This window comes from Pseudopipra pipra, chromosome 1 (assembly GCF_036250125.1).
Source record: "Pseudopipra pipra isolate bDixPip1 chromosome 1, bDixPip1.hap1, whole genome shotgun sequence".
NCBI classification, from domain to species: Eukaryota; Metazoa; Chordata; class Aves; order Passeriformes; family Pipridae; genus Pseudopipra; species Pseudopipra pipra.
Genome location: NC_087549.1, coordinates 90,191,320 through 90,209,008, shown reverse-complemented (window position 1 = coordinate 90,209,008; position 17,689 = coordinate 90,191,320). Strand labels below are relative to the sequence as shown.

At 42.8% G+C, this 17,689-nt stretch overlaps 1 protein-coding gene across 9 annotated transcripts in view; it reads right to left on the bottom strand.

Moving 5' to 3' along the window:
- Positions 1-2,996: 2,996 nt before the first annotated feature.
- PHACTR1 (phosphatase and actin regulator 1) overlaps positions 2,997-17,689 on the bottom strand; it is a 306,676-nt gene continuing 291,983 nt past the window's right edge. For all 9 annotated transcript variants that reach the window (XM_064664551.1, XM_064664575.1, XM_064664592.1 and 6 more), the window contains 3 exons: positions 12,817-12,957; positions 9,728-9,804; positions 2,997-7,508 (listed from right to left, as the gene is read on the bottom strand). In XM_064664551.1, coding sequence (XP_064520621.1) covers positions 7,493-7,508; positions 9,728-9,804; positions 12,817-12,957 — 234 coding nt within the window. In that variant the 3' untranslated portion in view covers positions 2,997-7,492. The remainder of the gene's footprint in view (positions 7,509-9,727; positions 9,805-12,816; positions 12,958-17,689) is intronic.

Genomic DNA, 17,689 nt, shown 5'->3' with positions numbered 1-17,689 from the left:
GCTGCACTACTAATTCACACAGCCCCAAAGGTACAGGTGCATTATCCAGGCTTTTACACAGCGGATTACTTGGTCATTGAAAAAACAAACACCGATGACACTGAAGGTGTTCAGCAATTTCAGTCCTGAAGGGGAATCAATAACTCATATTCTGTGAAGAGAGGTGAATTGAATCAGGATTAGAAATGCCAGTCAGCGTTACTGCTTCCAGACTTGCCAGTGAGTGTTCCTCCAATTACTAGTTGACTGAAGGCTCCAAAGGCTTTTTTAATTTAAAGAAGCCTTTCTCTATCAATAGGCAGGCCCTGGAGTTGCACAGAAGAGAAAGATCAACCTTTACGGAATCACAGAAAGGCTGAGGCCAGCAGGGACCTCTGGAGTCCATCTGATCTAACCTCCCTGCCCAAGCAGGACTGCCTAGAGCCAGTTGCCCAGAACCATGTCCGTGTGGCTCCAGGGATGTCTCCAAGATGGAGACTGTCTCCGAGGATGGAGACTCTACCACCTCTTTGGGCAGCCTGTGCCAGTGCTTGGTCACCCTCACAGTAAAAAATCTTCGTGTTTCCATGACTAACAGCAATTTTACTTAAACATCTCATTGTATGTGGGATGGATCCTCAAATGCTGCTCCCCTGTAATGTCCAGCTGAAGTTTGTGTGCAGCTTGTGCAGCTTTTTCATTTCTATTTATAAAGGGGGAGCAGGAACGTGACTAATGCAGAGTGCATTATTTATTGTGGGCTATCCTGAAGGGGGGGAGTTCTCTAGAGAAGATATTGTGGTTTAAGTCCATTTTTCCTTCACCAATCAGGTAAGAGACATTTGTGTGTCTCTTAATGGATCCATTTGCAGACTTTCACTGTGGATTTATGAGGGAATCAGTTTATGTAGAAAATGTGCTGAATTCCCAAAAGACTGGAAGTATGAATCTGGCTAACTTACTCAGTTAATTTTTGGTGATTGCTCAGTTACTCGTATGCTCAGTGGAGCAAAATGCTTCAGCTCAGAGACCTGCTTACCAAGAGAGCAGAAGAGCACAGTGGGAGCTTTTACTGTCTCCAGCATGTGACAATCAGGGGGAACATGAGACAAGGTACTTTTAAAGTCCCAGCCTGGAGCAGAGTCCACTGTTTGGGAAGCCTGGGTCTGTGCCTCCAGCAATTGTCATCAGCCTGCAGTTGACCTCTTGAACTGAACCAGCTCAATAATTGTGGTGTCCAGCTTGGCACTTCTTTTAGTGGGGAATCCCACTAAAGTTTGCTCTTTTATCTACTACGGACTCCTAGACACAGATTGTTTTGAAATTGCATATAGTTGAGCCTCACACTGAAATCCTTGGCTAAGTACTTAATATGAGGAAGGGGTTATCTTTGCTATTCGTTGTCTGTTAACCTTTATGTCGTCCAGGAGGAGCATGGTAGCAAGCCAGGTGTGTCTGTTAAATGGAGAATTGGGTTTTTCAGCCTTCTCTGTTTCCTGCCTGAAGATGGCATTGGATTGCAATTTGATTGCTAGTAATTACATAGACTTCACTGAAGGCACACACATCTCTTCACTCAGACTGGTTTTATGAAAAACTTCCGTTAAAACCTAAAACCCCATCACTTTCGTAGAGGTCTCAGCACAAGAGATTGGGCTGTGTTCTCATATTCCCTGTACAATGTATTCTCACCAATATTTTTCTTGTTAAATCACAGAAATTACTGTATGTAACCAAACCACATTGTACTGCTGCTGTGGAAGCCATATCTAGTTGCGGGAAAAGTTTTTGACTAAAAGATCAAAACTTTGTCAAAAACTATGATTTTGTTTACTTTATTTATCCAAGCCTCACTGGATAGCTACAAACTTGTTGGCTGTGAGAATGGAAATGCATACAAACAAGGATTTTAAGGAGTTCAGTGAAAACTTACCCAAATGAAAACAAACAAATAAGGCCCATACCAGAGTTTTGATGATGTTGTGTCTCCCTATCAGCAAAGGAAAGGAACAAAATTTGGTCAGTCGAAATACACAGAGCTTCAATTTTTGTGTAATTGGAAGCCTACGTGTGTGTCAGGGAAGGGGAACTGCTCCCATCTGCCAGTTACTGTGAGGATGCTGGGTGTCAGTTGTTTCTTTAGGGTCAGAATTTTTGCACCATCAGTTACAAAAACTGAAGAGCCTAAGCAGAGCTGTTACCTTAAATACTTTCTGCTGGAGGCCAGTGAGCCTGTTTGAAGGTATGTACTTACTCATGGGTAGGTTTTTTCTTCACTTCACAGAGGCTTCAGCTTGTCACAGCCTGAAATGCTGTGCAACTACTGAAGCTACTCAGGGGAAAGAGAGAAAAAAAAAGAAAAAGATGAAAAGGCGATATAGATGTGCAGGAAAGGCTCCTCTGCTAAACAGCAACAGTACTTGCTAGTGCTACTTGGCATTTTCTTTAACCACCAGATATTGCCTATTGGACAAAGGCTTGTGAACAGGGAAGGGAGAGCAGAGCTGGCAAATGCTGCATGTTGATGCTGGCAGCTGGCACAGCATTCCCTGTGCCAACAACATTGTGGTGACAGGTGGGGTTTGGTTGTCTTTGTGGATGTGTGTGTGGATGTGTGTGTGTGTGTGTCTTGTGCAGACTGTTGGATTTGCTCTTTATTAGCACAGTGTTGGGTACAACTTTAGCAGCAGAGGTACCATCATCCTCCTTTGCACACCTTTGTTGATCCAGCTCAGCAATGGCGCTTGTGGCCCATTCAGTACGTTCCACTGATCATCTCTGCTAAGTCTCACTCTTCTGCTTTGCTCCCCACAGAGGTGGGCAAGCCTGCCTGGCAGCAGGAGGGCTGTATCCTTGACTGCATCCATGTGTTACACTATCAGTCACTGGAATAGAGGGTGATAAAATACACAAGCACGAAAATGCTTTTTTTTAAATGAATTTTTTTAAGAAACTGCATACATCAGAGACAAACAATAATTTAAATACCATGCAGTTTCAGTATGTACAAAAACTAGGACATTAGAGATCCAGTTTAATTTTTTCTAGTTATTTACATCATTTTCATACAGCCATAATCTGTTAAATTACAATACTGGAAGAGCACGATTGACAGCCACCACACTCACTCCTATACAAAGACAAACTATATATATACACTTGGATATCAACTGGAAAATGCAACTGGTGCAGGAGTAACTGGGACACACGGGAAGGCAGGTAATGTGCCCGTCACCTCCTCTTTGTTTACAGAAGTTGTTCCAAGCTTGAGCAGACTGAACACCTAGGAAAAATAATTTGTCCCCTTTCTCTTTCCTGATTTTTTATTAGCCTAGTCATCTCCCATGGCTATTTATACAAAGTGATTTTATTTGCAGGCACGTTAGGGAGCCCATGTCTGTCTAACTGTGGGTTTCCACCTTGCCCATCTATTTTTATGAGTGCATGTTGGAAGTGCTCCCCCCCTCTTGGTTTATAGTGTTTGCACTGCACAAGTGGCACTACAGAAGTAATGAAGGGTGAGTTTGGTGAGTAGCTGCAGTGATGGCAAAGTGCTGACAGGTTATACGTGGATTAGGACAAAATACATTTGTGTAATGGACTCACTGAATGGTTTCAGTTAACATAAAATTGCTGAAAGTCTATTATGTTCTTTTCCCCCCTTCCTTCTCTTCTGATAATGCCCAGAGTGCTCACTAGGAATTGCCTAGACATAAAAGTTGGCCTGAGCCTCATCCCAGCAAACTTGCAGCCTCGAACTTCTTCAGCTTGCAAGTACCTACACAGTGGGGTGTAGGGTGGGCAAAAGCCACAACACTCACCTTCCCTCTGAGTCAGAATTACGTCACCAGGTTCCTGGTAATGCCACTTATTGGGCTTCCTCACCATCACATCCAAACAATCAAAACTTTTTTGCCTAGATGTTTTGGAATTGCTTTTCCAATACCCACTATCTCCCCAGGCCCCCATACTCCCTGTTTCTACTTCATCCTTCCTTAGAATATAGAACAGATGTCACAATAGCTGCACATTTTAAGAATTCAGGATTCAGTGGATTATAACCAAAACATTTTTCTTCCTTGGCTCTGGATTATTATCTCCATTATAAGCCTTGGAGATGGATGATAGGAATAGCCATTTTTGTTCCATGTTGATTTTTCTCTAAACCTGATGTAATTTCTTTATTATCACTGTTAATCTCCTCCTCATATGAATGAGGATGACTGGTGGTAACAGAGCCTTAGCAGGAATGCCATCATCTTTACATCCTACACATCATCCAGGTCAAAGGGAGAGATACCATGACTGTTTGTTTTGTTTTCTTTTTCTTTACCCTCAACAGAATCACAGCTACTTTACCATGATAGAGTTGGCTTTCACAGATGAGAAGACAAGTGCTCAAAAAAACAGATTTAAAAAACAGGGACTAGCAGTTCCCCAGTCTGTGTGCAAATTCCCATTGATGCCAGAGAGGTGGGTGTGCAAACTGAGGATGCACTGCCATGGTCAGGCCCTGAAAGGCTGTTGAAGGATGCCTTGACAAAGGTTACCTTCACAAACTACCCAGACCCAATGAAGCTAAAAGCAGATGAAGTGTCAGTTCTGCGACGCTTATGGCAGTGCCAAACACTTTGTATGGCTTCTTTCTCCTCCCCTTCCACCTTTTCAGTAATGAGCTCCATTTGCAAATGGGGAGAATATGGCAGTTCTTCCGCTTGTGTCCTGGTGTCTGCTCAGCCAGGAGCTAACATAGTTATTAAAAAAAAAAAGAAAAAGAAAAAAGGTAAAAGAATAGAAAAAAAGCATGGCTGCGTGAGGCTGCCCTGGGGACAGCATAAATCATGGGGCAAGGCTGAGTGTGACAACTTCCCTCTCACTAGCCTACTGAGTCCTGGGATTTCTGCCACCACTGCTGCTTAAATGGTGTCCTTTCCCTTTCACAGTGAACTTCTAAGCTAATGATGCCAGGCCAGGTGTGAGATCTATACTGGGAACATATGGACTTGTTGCTCTTCAGAACAGCTGTGCTGCAGAGCCCATTCCTAATACAGTGTATGTGTAGTCAAAAGCACAGAGGCTTTTTTCCCTTTTTTAAAGCTGTGATGCAGTCTTGTGTGCATGTGTATGTGAATGAACTTAAAAACATGAACCCGAGGTTTTAATGAAAATTACCCCAAAGCAGTGTATTCCTGGCTAGTACGTTAAGTGCTCTGTCTTTGCTGCCCTGAGCTGATAACACTGCACACTAAAGGCTTTCACCACTGATGCACTTGTATCTCAAGCAACCGTGAGCTGGTGATATAGGGATCACTGTGTATTTCTTCACAAATCATCACCCAATCTGGGAAGTGTCTGAGGCACGATGCCTCAAAAATGAGGCACCAGAAACCAGCTGGTTTTTACTTTCCTTTGATCTTCTATCCTACAACAGCCAATTTTTATTTAATAGCTTATCATCCATAGCATTGCAAGGATGGCCATGGATGAAAAAGAAAAGCTTTCCCTTGTCTCAGATAGAGAGCAAATCTGTGAGGCATTGAGTACCACCACTAGGCACTGAGTACCACCACTAAGCGTAGATGGAGTGCATTAGCCTTGCTGCCAGGGTTGTTGGGCAGCCTGGATGCTAGAACCACTCCATGGGCTACACAGGTCCTATTGCTGTACTCCTGCAACCAGAAGAATGAGACAAGGCCTGAGAAGAGGCAGGAGTGTTGGCACTGTGTTGCATTGGCCATTAAATGCTCATGTGCAAGAGGCTTCTCAGCCCGTGATCCGTGAAGGGCAATGTTAGCATGGCACTGGGGAGGTGGACAGGGAGCACAGAAGAGAGGACAGATATGTGGAAGACAGTGAGAAAGAAAAAATTAGTAAAATAATAGAAATAACAATACTGTAGTAAAAAACTTTGGCCTTTTGGTTCAAACTGTCAAAGCAAATTGCTATTACAGAAGAAAAAAGGTGTCCTGAAGTAATAATCCGGAACTTCTTACAGTAATGTTGCTACAGTGCTTTGGGCCACTGTCCCAAAACAATGGCATAATAGTTTCATGTAAGAGCTGGAAAGGAATCCTGACAATGTTTACCCCAGCTTGCTGGCATTATACTAGTTAAGGACTTGATTCTGGAAGGTGATGGCCTAAGTTCAGAAAAGCACTTTAATGTGTTCAGCTTCAGTTAAGCCTGTCAAACATATCCTTGAATGCAGTGAGGCTGTGTGCATGCTTACTTACTGTAGAGCACACGCTTAAGTTGGCAAGTAAACCAGGCCCAGAGTGACCAGCTCTCTGAGCTTTACTTGGTCAGTTTGTGTGTTAAACCACTATAATAAAAATAAATTAAAACCAAAATTAGAACCAATAAATTCAGAAACCTCTGAATTGCTGTCCTTATGCCTCAGCTGTGGGTACTGGTAACAAGTCCCACCATCCATAAGAATGCACCAGACTCCTTTTGTTAGGCCAGGTAACACAATCGGTCATGCTTTGCTCAGAATGAGTTTAGGATCAGTTCTTGAAACACCTGATACAGAGAGGATAGCTATCCCTCATCGAACCCCCAGTTCCTCCTGTCACGTGTCCCTCTGCAGAGCCGGTGGGGAATCCTGGCCTTTCTTGCTGCCTGAGTGCACATTGGCTCTCACTCAGTCACAAGGCCTGAGTGTAAAGACAAACTACAAAAGGAGCGAATGCCATGCAGTGACCATGAAGAGATGGGTTTTTGCTTGCTTGTCCTCAACATTCTTGTCACTTACTGCCAATTGGTTCACAACTGGGTTTAGAAAATTATACTTGAAAGAGATGAAAAACAAACAGTTGCTGAGACTGAAGCAGCCTTCAGCAGGGAGTCCTGTTCTTTAGAGGTGATACCTGTTTCTGCTTGGAAGCCAAACAACGTCTTCTGACTGGACATAAACTTCTCCAGGGAAAGAAATGCCTTTCTAGTCAGATGATATTCACAGATGAGCTGGCCCATAGAGTAGTTTCGCTCCTTCACCATTCTTATAAGGTGCTCGCAGCCTGAAAGGAGTGTTTGGTGTAAGTGCTTTAACTCCATAAGTGCTCATCTTTTGGAGACTTCATCCAGGCCAAGTGATTCCCTGAACACCATCTCAGGGCTCTCTGGAGTTGATGACAGAGGCTTGTCAGGATGAGGGCTGCCTGAAGACAAAATGGTTGCACCACCAGCTGGGCCTGAACATATATGGCAAATCCACATGCCGGGAAAGTCCTATACATAGATGCCAAGTCTTGGCACGATTCCCACCAGGGGTATTTTCTGTTACTGAAGCTTGAACCAGCAGGTCTGATGATGCCGCAGTACTCATCACATGTAAATACAATTTTCCTTTTTTTTTATATTTCTTTTTCTACTCTTTTTATTTATTTTTTTTTTAAAAAGGCAGTTCGGAAGATTTACATTGTACGTAACAGGGAAGTGAATAATACCAGCACTTATGGTTCCTTTTAGTTATGTTTTGAAGATGGCATAGTAGTAAGGTAGAATTGATCTGCTACGGTCTATGAAACCTGAAACCCAAGGGAAAAAAAAAAGAGAGAAACAGTAAGATAATATCCTCACATGTTTATTGTACATAAAAAATATAGGAAAACTAATTGCTACAGTGACACCATTAGGCAGCTCGATTCTTGCAGCACTGGCATCAGCTATGCTGGCATTGAGGACCCAGAACAGACACTCACACTTCCTTGGTCCTTGCCAGACTCACAGTTCATAGGTATAAGCTGTTTGCACCAAAATCTACCAAAGACATTCATACTCTTTGGGTCCATCCTATGGGATTCCTGAGTGGGTGATTGCAGATCATCTAGTTATCTTTCAGACCATTCCACAAAAATTGCCTGGTTCAGACAAACCTTGTGCTCTTCAGCCAGAAAAATTTACATACAGCTTAAGTATAATTATTCATAAATGTTGGAGGCTAAAGAGACAAATGGAGCTAAAATGGCCACCCTTTCTGCAGGGACACCGCATGTCAGGAGGCCTGGGTTTGTCAGATCTGCAAATATATTTTTTTTAAGCTTTGATTTTTTACTCTGTTATGAATTAATTAATGTGTCCCACTAGTAAAGTGACACATTCTATGCTCAGCTCATGCAACTGCTTAATGACATGAATAGCTCATTACCTTGCTAATGACTTTATAATGCTGATTTATCTAAGTTTGTTTAAGGGAATTACTTTCTTTTGTTTAAGCATGCTTCCTTCAAGTGTGTATTTCCCAAAGCCACTTGTCTAACCTCTAAGTCCTACTCAATTTCAGGCAAACCTTTATTCCAATTTCTGTTATATTAGTTATAGCTTTGTGTATGCCTGGCCCAGACTTAGTGAGTCCAAGTTGGTGGCTTTCAGATACAAACTGAGTCACCTTAAAGGGTCACTGCTCAGCCCAACGCTGTAAGACAAAGAAAATATTGCCCAGAAGCCTGTGAAAACCAAGCAGCTGGAGATACTTCTGGAAAACTAAACCAAGTCTGTATGTTGTGGGATGCTAAAGGCCTCATGGAATTCAATGGAGCTCTCAATGGTGCTCGACTCCTTGTAGCAATACCCCCTTCATCCTTTCTACATTTGTCACCTCTCCCCTGGAGGAGTGAGCCAAATGTCCCTCAAAGGCTCAGTCACTGGGGTCAATGGATCTAGGCCAATTGTACACCCTAAAGCTTCTTCCAGACCTCATGGCTCAGAAGCAGCTGGCTTGTCTCTAGCAGCACTCCATTACTACAGACCTTAGTGCAACCAGTCTAGCACATGCTAGGAAGGAGAAGGGGAATAGTTTCTGCTAGGGAATATATGCATAATACATGTGGTGAATTTTAATATAATTATTAATTCATACACCTAAAAATCGCCTAATACAAAATTAATTTTGCCTTAAGCTTTTCTGTATTTTTCCTAAAAGTATTGCCTGCATTTTTCATGAGCACCGAGCTGATGAACACATTAATACAAGGGCAGATCCGGTTTTGCACCAGATCTCACTGTCCCTTGTCTGCAGTACCTAGCACTTGTCTTTAAAGTCTGAAAGGTTGATTTGCAAAGGCCTGACTGAAGCTGAAATACCAGGAGTTGGCTCATTTTGGCACCAAAGCCAGAGCAGACTCAGCACAGGCTGTGTGGGGCATGTGCCCTGTCCTCCCAGCGTTCCTCAGCCCCAGCCTGTCGGAGAGGAAGGTGGTTGGTTTGGGCTCATGGATATTTCATTCACTCTCTACCTTTATAACTAAAAAAAGCCAAAAGTGTAACAAATAGTGCTTCTCTTATAATGTGGATCTTGATATTTCCCCACTGCATTGCCTATGGCTGGACATGGACAGGACTGAGAGATCTGTGGGAGGGATGTGTGCGGTGTGGAACAGCTCTACACTCAGCAGGGTTTAGTGTGTGCTCATTCATACTTTCCTATGTGCTCTACAAGAGTCCTTTGTCCTGCTTCAGACACCAACACTACTTACTTTTGATCTCAGAAGAACAGATACACAGCTAGAGCATGATGATTCCACAAATAAAAGGAGGTGACACTTTGTTAAACAGACGGCACGCGCCTGCATAATGCCACATAATGGGGTAGCATGTATTCATCTGTGTGTTTCTTTTACAGCCTGTAATTCTAAATGTTGTCTAGACCTCATGGTGTGTTCAGTGTGTGTTGGAGAAACAGTTGCTGGTTGTTTCTTTGAAAACAACAGTATTCATTTATAGTCTTAAAAAATTAATCTCAGCTTACCTTGTTAGATGCCTACTTAATTCATGAACTTCCATTTCAGAGCTTTTAAATTCATTAAGCTCTTTTCGAATGGCTGCCTGCAAAGGACAAATAAACTCATAAATGTATAAATGAGAGAGATTAAAATAAGTTCATTTTGTTCTCAAAACAGTATATTAAAAGTGAAGCAAATAGATAACATTATCAGAGAGAGAAAGACCAACATAAAGACTTAAAATATGAAAAGTAACAGAGATAAATGTTTCCCCTAAAGTGACTGATCTCACTTGGGAAGAAAAGAGGGATGCCTGGCTTCCTGCCCTCTACATTGCCTAAGGCTGTGCTCCTCTGCCCTCCTCCTCCCTTCTGACCCAGCTGTATCGTTTGTTAAACCGATTCAACGCACTAATCCAGCAGAAAAATAGCCATGGTGCGGTGGTATTCACCCTCTGTGGCTTGCCCATGAGGGAAAAGAAAACCAGGGGCACTGGCAGGAAGAGAGATACTGAAGAATAAAAAAACAGAGGGGGTGATTTGGAGGAACTCAGCTGCATGGAAGAGGTGGCACTCAGCAGAACTGGCTCAAGTCCCAAGCCCAAAGTCAAGACCTCTGACAGACCTGTGATATTTGTAGCTCATAACTGGGTTTCACCGTGAGTGTTTGGAAGGGACATGCAAGGTGGTTCCTGTGGCCAAACTCTCCCATGGGTGCAAGGTGTGTGCCATTGCATTTCTGTGGGATGCTGAAAACTCGTGTCTGCCAGGAATTTTTCTCAGTGAAGGAAATCTAAACTAGTATGAGTAGCATGAGCCCATAAGAGGGCTTTTGCAACAGCCACTGACCCAGTCACCAATTACTTTTGCCTTGATAAGCCCTAAGTGATAGATTTTGCAAGTGTTTTTCTAAAGAAAAGGCCCCTTGTGCTCTTTCTGCACAGCTTTGGGTTTTTATTTCCCTTAGAAGTGCCTGTCAGGCTCTGCCTCCATCCATCAGGACAGAGCGATGGCTATGCAGCAGCTCAAGGGCCTACATTCAGCAGACCAATCTGCAACTGAAGTGACTGTGAAGGAGGCCACAGGGGCTGCTGACTCCCACGGGGTCTGAGATCTGTTTCCCCCTCCATCCCTCATCTACTGGAGAGATGCAAAAGTGCCCTTTTCCTTCCCCTAAGAGTCAGACCTGATAAAAATGAACTCTGATTGAAGGCAATTCCCTCCACCAAGCACACAGAGCAAGATTTTCTGACAAACAGAAAAGCCCATTGCTAAAATCTGTTTTTGCAATAAATCTAGCCTGTGCTGACCAATGAAGACGGCTATTGAATCAAAGCTCTGGAAGAAAATAATCTTTTATAGGATGGTGTGGCTTTGTCAGGCATTTTAGAGTTTATTTCAATTTGCCTGGCTATTTTTTCCAACAGTGGACATAGTGGTGGGGAAGAGCAGATCATCTGAATGGTAGAAATCAGAATACTGCCCACAGGACCCAACCCCAAAAAACAATCTATTTGCTTCCTTATGCCATAAGGGGCATTAATATTAGCATGACAAACTCTCTTCATCTGATGATGCTTTGCTGAGAAAAGGTTCATTTGGAGAACTTAACCCTTTGCTCTAACTATTGAATTTGCACATGCGTTATAAAAAAAGTGATGTCAAAGTACTTTGCCTTAATACTAAACTTTTTACCAGGTTACACTTAATAGTGGTATTTCATGCTTGTTCTTTTCAGAGACACAGGATGAGGTAGAACTTCTCTGGAAACCAAATCTTCTCCATGCCCAGATGAAGTTTCTCCATGTCTTTCATCCCAGACAAGCCTCAGTTTCAGCTTGTCATCCATAAATAATCAAAGATCCAGTTGGGAGATTTATTCCCTTCCTCATTTACCAATTAAGATAATAAAACTAAGTCAGTTGACTAAGATCTTGTCAAACATGGTGAGATAAAATGGGAAAAGCTAATTTAACCCAGTATATTATGGTCTGTGGACAGTCCAGAGGAAGTTTTTCATGTTTTCAGATCAGTTTATGCTTTATTAAATTATCCACAGCTAATTGAAAAAAGCACTCTGTCAAGGAGGAGACCAATGGTCACAAAACTATACAAATCTTTTGGCTCAATTATACAAGTATAAGAGCTTGTTCTTTGTGAATAAAACTAAGAGCACCATAGATGAGTGGCATGGCCAGAAAGCCTGCTCAGTCTCTAAACATTGGACATCATAAGTCTCCATTGCTGCATGAGTGAGTTCCATTGCAAAGAAATAGTCAAGGCTTGAATTCAGGCACCTGAAAGTCTTTAAAATTACAAGGGCATCACATAGCAACTGTAAGCATGGGAATCACTGATCAGCCTCAGAGTCCTTAAAAGCATCCATAGAACATTTAAATCTTTTTCCTGAGGCACCATTAAGACCTTCAGAATGTTATTGATATAATTTGCCATCAATTTAACCTCTCCGCCACCAATATTGACAACAGAGACACCATTTAGTGGAAGTCTCTCTGGTGCTGAGAGGGCAATGCCATCAGTATCAAATGTGTGCCTTTTCTTCATCTGCAGCTCTCATGCAATTTCAGTTCAGTGCTTAAAATACTCCGTGGTAGAAATCCCAAGCAAAGGCCCCTATTGTAACACACCAGAGAGAAGTTACCTGGCTTTGGAGGGACGGAGATACCTTTGCCAAACTGACCTGCTGGCATTTTCACACCCAAATCTAATCTGTTCTGTCCTGTCCTGGTGCAGAAATTCTGGCACCTGCTCCTGTCACACTGCTCTGCTAGGTCTTGCTGGAGCTCTCAGCTGGCAGCGTTAAGACCAAAATCAACGTAAAACGTATCAGGGCTGTCATTAGGACCTTTCTCAAAGGGCTTGGGATTCCTTCCCTCTCCTCGTTTCCATGCATATAGAAACCTTCTTACCAAAGAGTTATGATTCAAACAAACAAACCTTGTGAATGGGAAAAAAACACAGGTGTGTTGGGAAGGGAAGTCAGGTGGAGGTTTATTCCTTGACAGCCATGGGACCTGTGGGACCTGAGGGATGCCACTTTCTGCTACTTGCTCTGACTATTCAGGTCATGGTTCTTCCAAAGTTGCTCCACTTACTTTGTCGGCGGCTGTGAGTCGTGTCCAGGGTTTGTCTGCCCTCCGGTCGTAGTCCTGCGCATCTGCCACTTCCACGTAGTCACTGAAGCGGATGAGGATCTTCCTCTCACGTAGCTCTTCTACTGTGGGCCTTTGACTCAGCTGCAGGTTTGAGGAAGGAGTGGAAAAAGGCATCAGGACTTCTCTTTTTCCCTGCAGAGTGCTGCTTGGGGATTTATTTTACTACAACCATCGTTATGTTAATAAGAGGGTTCACACATTCCCAGTACTTTTGTTTTATCAACCTTTCACAGAATTGCCCTCTTGTTATAGCACCGTAAATATCATCCTATCTTGCTGCCAGAGCAGTCCACTGTTCTTTGGGAAGCAGCTGCAGCTAGAGATTCCAATCCCTGGCTGAGGCTGATCACCGCTGGCAGAAATAAGATGTAATGCAAGAAAGTCTCCTAGTGCAATGATGTCCCAGCAAGAGACAAAGACCACAATGCAACTTTACCTGCACAGGGTGTTCACTCCCCAGCCTTCTGCTGCTCTCTGTGTGTGGTCCTGTGCTGCCTAGCCAGAGTCAGGGCAAGGCATGGAGTGGCTCCTGCCCTGAATTATGTGCAAACGGTGACAAACGAATTACTTTATGATTCTGATATCCTGCAGATTTGTGTTTACCTCTAGAAAAGGCAGGCAGGATGACTAGTGCTCACTGAACTTTTCACTATTGACTGCTCTATTTTGTGTCACAGCATATTTGGCTTTTAACAGTTTATGTTGCATGCTATAAGCAAAAAAAAAAGGGGGAGGGGGAAAAGTCAAGGGTGGATTCTATCATGTCAGGAAAGCATCTTCATTATTCCAAAGCGTTTCTTTCAAATTCTACAGCAGAATAGGCAGCCACAGTCAAAACTCCTCTCAAATTAGAAAGAGTAGAAGAGTAGTATGCTCATAGTCCATGTATTGCACAGCCAGTTATATGGATAGGGACAGGCATTAGCTTTCAGGGATCAATTCTCCTTGGATGCACAGCATGCTGCTTAATGTCAAAAGCAATTACGGAACCGTTTCTGAAGAAGGTGCTACACAGATATGTGCATGTGGCTGCAGCTTAACTGAATAAGTTTCACTGTTAGACTGAAACATTTATAACCAGGATACATCAGAAGAAATAATATCCTGATAACAAGTACCTATCCACTCACTAGAAGTAGGTGTGTTTTGCAGTACTTCACCCTTGTGAAGAGCGAAAGGTCTAAATATTTCATAAAATGTTTGAGATTATTTTGCAACATCATTTATGTTCCTGAATCCACCTTCCTCCCAAATTAAGTCTCTCAGTTCCCGGCATTTCATCTTCCAGGAAGAATTAAGATTCAAAACAGCCAGGATACTAAGTGGAGGGTGAAAAATCCCATCTTTCTCTAGCATCTGGGTGCCAATGCAAGAAAGCTCCACTGGCCCATCCTGTTTCTGGCTTTGAGCCTGTGTGTTTGTTCTTGGCATGAATGGTTGTCTTCCTCTTCTCTTGTGATGGCAGGTGACAGTGGGCTGCTCTCCTTACAACAACAGCCCTGAGCATGCACCCACAAACCAGGTTCAAACATCTCAAGTGGAGAGCCTGCAGAGCTGCACTAATGCCCTGTCTGTGAGATGCTCAGGAGAATGGAAATGAGGATGGAAATTCTATCCTTCCTGGCTTCAGCCCAGCCATTTTGCACACACAAAAACCAGAGAAATCAGGGAAAGAGAGTGTAACAACTCTAGCAGAGGGGCACAACTCTACACTCTGTTACATGTTGCCCTTGTCTAGGACAGCTGGCATCAGTCAAGTCACAGCTCAGCAGTTCATGTGTTGTCTCCAAAGCCATTTTAGGATAAATTATGACACTTAATAGTGGGGGAAAACTCATTGCTGGTTTGAAAAACAACTTTGAAACTTCTGAATATTGCAAAGATCTTAAAACTAAACAGTTTTTCACACCCATCTTCTTCTATGGGAAGCATGATGTTTCCTGGGGCGAGCTGCTCTGCATGTGGCTGCCACACAAGATTCCTCCTCTTTCACTCAAAAGCTTCCCAAGAAAAGCCCTATTTCCTATACCCATGCTCAGGCCAGCCATGCTCAGGTCACTGAAAAGCATGTACACAATGAGGTGAGCAAAAAACATTCCCTTCTTAACTCAGGCTACACGTTTTGGGGACTTCTTTTTAAAAAAATCAAAATGTATAAACAGCAGGCATAACTTTTTTTGCCTTTTTTTAGACAAGATAAACATATCTCTGAACTAGAGTACTGTGTCAGAAAAGCCAGAGGGCACAATAAAGTAGATCAAAGCACATCTAGATTTAAAAATGTTATTTTTCATTCTAACAGAATGAAATTCTAACTAGAATTGGTTCTTCAGCCTCGAGTTCTGATACCTACACCTATGCCACCTGCAAGCCAAATACACACTGCAAACAAAACCAAGAAAAGCTAAGTGCTATACCACACTTGGATTATAATCACAGTTATGCTGAGTGAGGGTTCTCTCTGTCCTACAACTCATCTTAAATGTCGTCTCGAACTGGCAGGTTTTTCTAGCAGCCCTTACTAGAGCCCTTACTAGGAGCTGCAGGTTTGTTAGCACTAATACATTATTATTCGGATAGAACAGCACAGATCTGCTTTCGGTTATTGAAAATCTAACCTCTGACTATGGGAATAGGGAATCTTTATGCTGAAATAATATTATGACTACACCCAAAAATTTCAAAGATAAGGGTGACACTTCATCTTTACTTGCATCAACTGCTTCTTTTCCCAAAACAGCATGAATTAAGGATGGATCACTAATATTATCTGTACACTTCTCAGCTTTTATCATCTTAGCACATAGCCCAGATGTTGCTTCAGATTGGAATGGAATTAAAAAAGAAACCAAAACCAAAATGTCTTACTGCACAGAGTATGACAACACCAACAAAATACAAAATCCTGTGAATTAAACTCTGTGTTTCTAAATGGCTACAAGGGAAGCGAGAATTCCTACAAGCTTTCTAAGCTGGAAGAGGACTTTCAAAAATTATCAACTCTATTTCACAGCTTCTGTCAGCTCCTGACATTAGCTGGCTCTCAGGTTTGTGCTAATCCAAGTTTGTAAAAAGGAGAAGGCAGGTGGCTGCTGATACAGTGAAACATGCCATGCCAGGCTGCTGTCTAGGAGGTGTGAGGAAGGCAGGAGCATCAAGGGCCACAGAGATGGTGATGCTTCTGCTGGCAATGTAAATTCATTGTTGGTATTTACTTCAGTGCCTCACTGGTTCCTAAACAGCTAATCTGGTTTCCTTTGTACACTGAGTGTGGGTAAAATCAAAGAAATAATACTAAATGTTAAGGGTCACGTGATGAAGTAAGACATATCTAAGTTCTCATATTTGCAAATGCAGAAAATCAAATCAGGTGCATCACCTGCACTGAAACTCACTGGGAAACTTCGGTGTGTGTGAAGAGCAGTGCAGTGAAATAGATGTGAAAAAATGTCAAGGGCATAAGGACATTATGAAACTGGTGTTAATGTACGTTTTTCATTCTCAGGTGACACCTGAATGTAAGACAGACTAAAATCTGCTTCTTCATCTGAAGACATAAAACCATTGCTGCATATTATTTTTAGATGCTATGCCTTTGCTTCAGAAACCTACAGCCAGTGCAATTTCAGGTAGTTCTACACCCTATCAGAGTGGTAAGCAGTGTCTCCATCTCCATAGAGTGGGGAAAGCAAGTAAAGCACAGAGACCAAGCAACTGGCTCAAGGTGACCCAGGAGGCCTGGGGCAGAGCTATGAACAGGAAAAAAGATGCCCTGACTCTCGTGCCAGTGCTCTGGCTGTGAAAGAGTCCTGAAATCCATAGCTGATATCACGTAGTTCATGTGTAGCCATAAATCTACATATATTTCCATATATAAAGACATGCACACAAAATACATTCAGTACATTAAACCAAAATGCCAATCTGATCATGCTAAATTTGAAGAGATGGACAACCACACTGAGTGATTTCCTAAAAGCCATTAATTAAAGTTACATTATTTGAATGGTTAACAAACTTTCCTGCCTCTCTCATGCCATTGCAGAGATTTCTTGTGAGCTGCTAGGTGCGAGGGTCTTGCAGTATGTATGGGCTTCCAGAGGTCCCTTAACTCTTGAACAGCTGGGGAAACAGCTTTGCAGAACAGACTCTAAGCAGCCCCACTGTAGGTTTCAGTTCAATCTGTGTCCACGTTGAGGGCACAGCTCGCCTGAGATCTCACCTTGGAGTTCATTTTTATGACCTGTGTGCTGTGATCTCTCGGGTCAAAATTGCTTAGTGCTACAGAGTCCTTCTTGAACAACACCTGAGAATGAGCTCTTCTAACAGGCACATTCAAAACTTACAGTAAAAGGACATGGCCAAGGACATGATGCAATTGTCTGAACAAGGCAGTGGTGCTCCAAGCAGGGAGAAAGGGTTCTTACTGAGCTGGAGCCTTTTTTACTTACTTCTGTTAACGTCAAAGGGATTTATTGTGTGTGTCTGCACTTTTTCTGTGTGCACCACTGGGCATTTACTTTTCTATTTACCTATTTGTGAAGATTTGTGAGCCGAGGGAGCAGGATTATTTTATCGCAAGTGACTCATTATTTGAGTGTGAATGTCATAGTTTCAAATTGCCCCACTGGAAGTCGGGGGCCGAGAGGTGATTGGGTGCCAGGGCAGTCTCCCCTGGAGAGCAAATCACTGCCTGTTTTGTTTGCTCCTGTGAAAAATTATATATACACAACCTGCGGAAATTGTTGGCAGTCTGCCTGCTGCTGTGTGTGGGTGTAGAAGGCCAGGGGTGGCAGGGCCTCCTTCTTCCCCC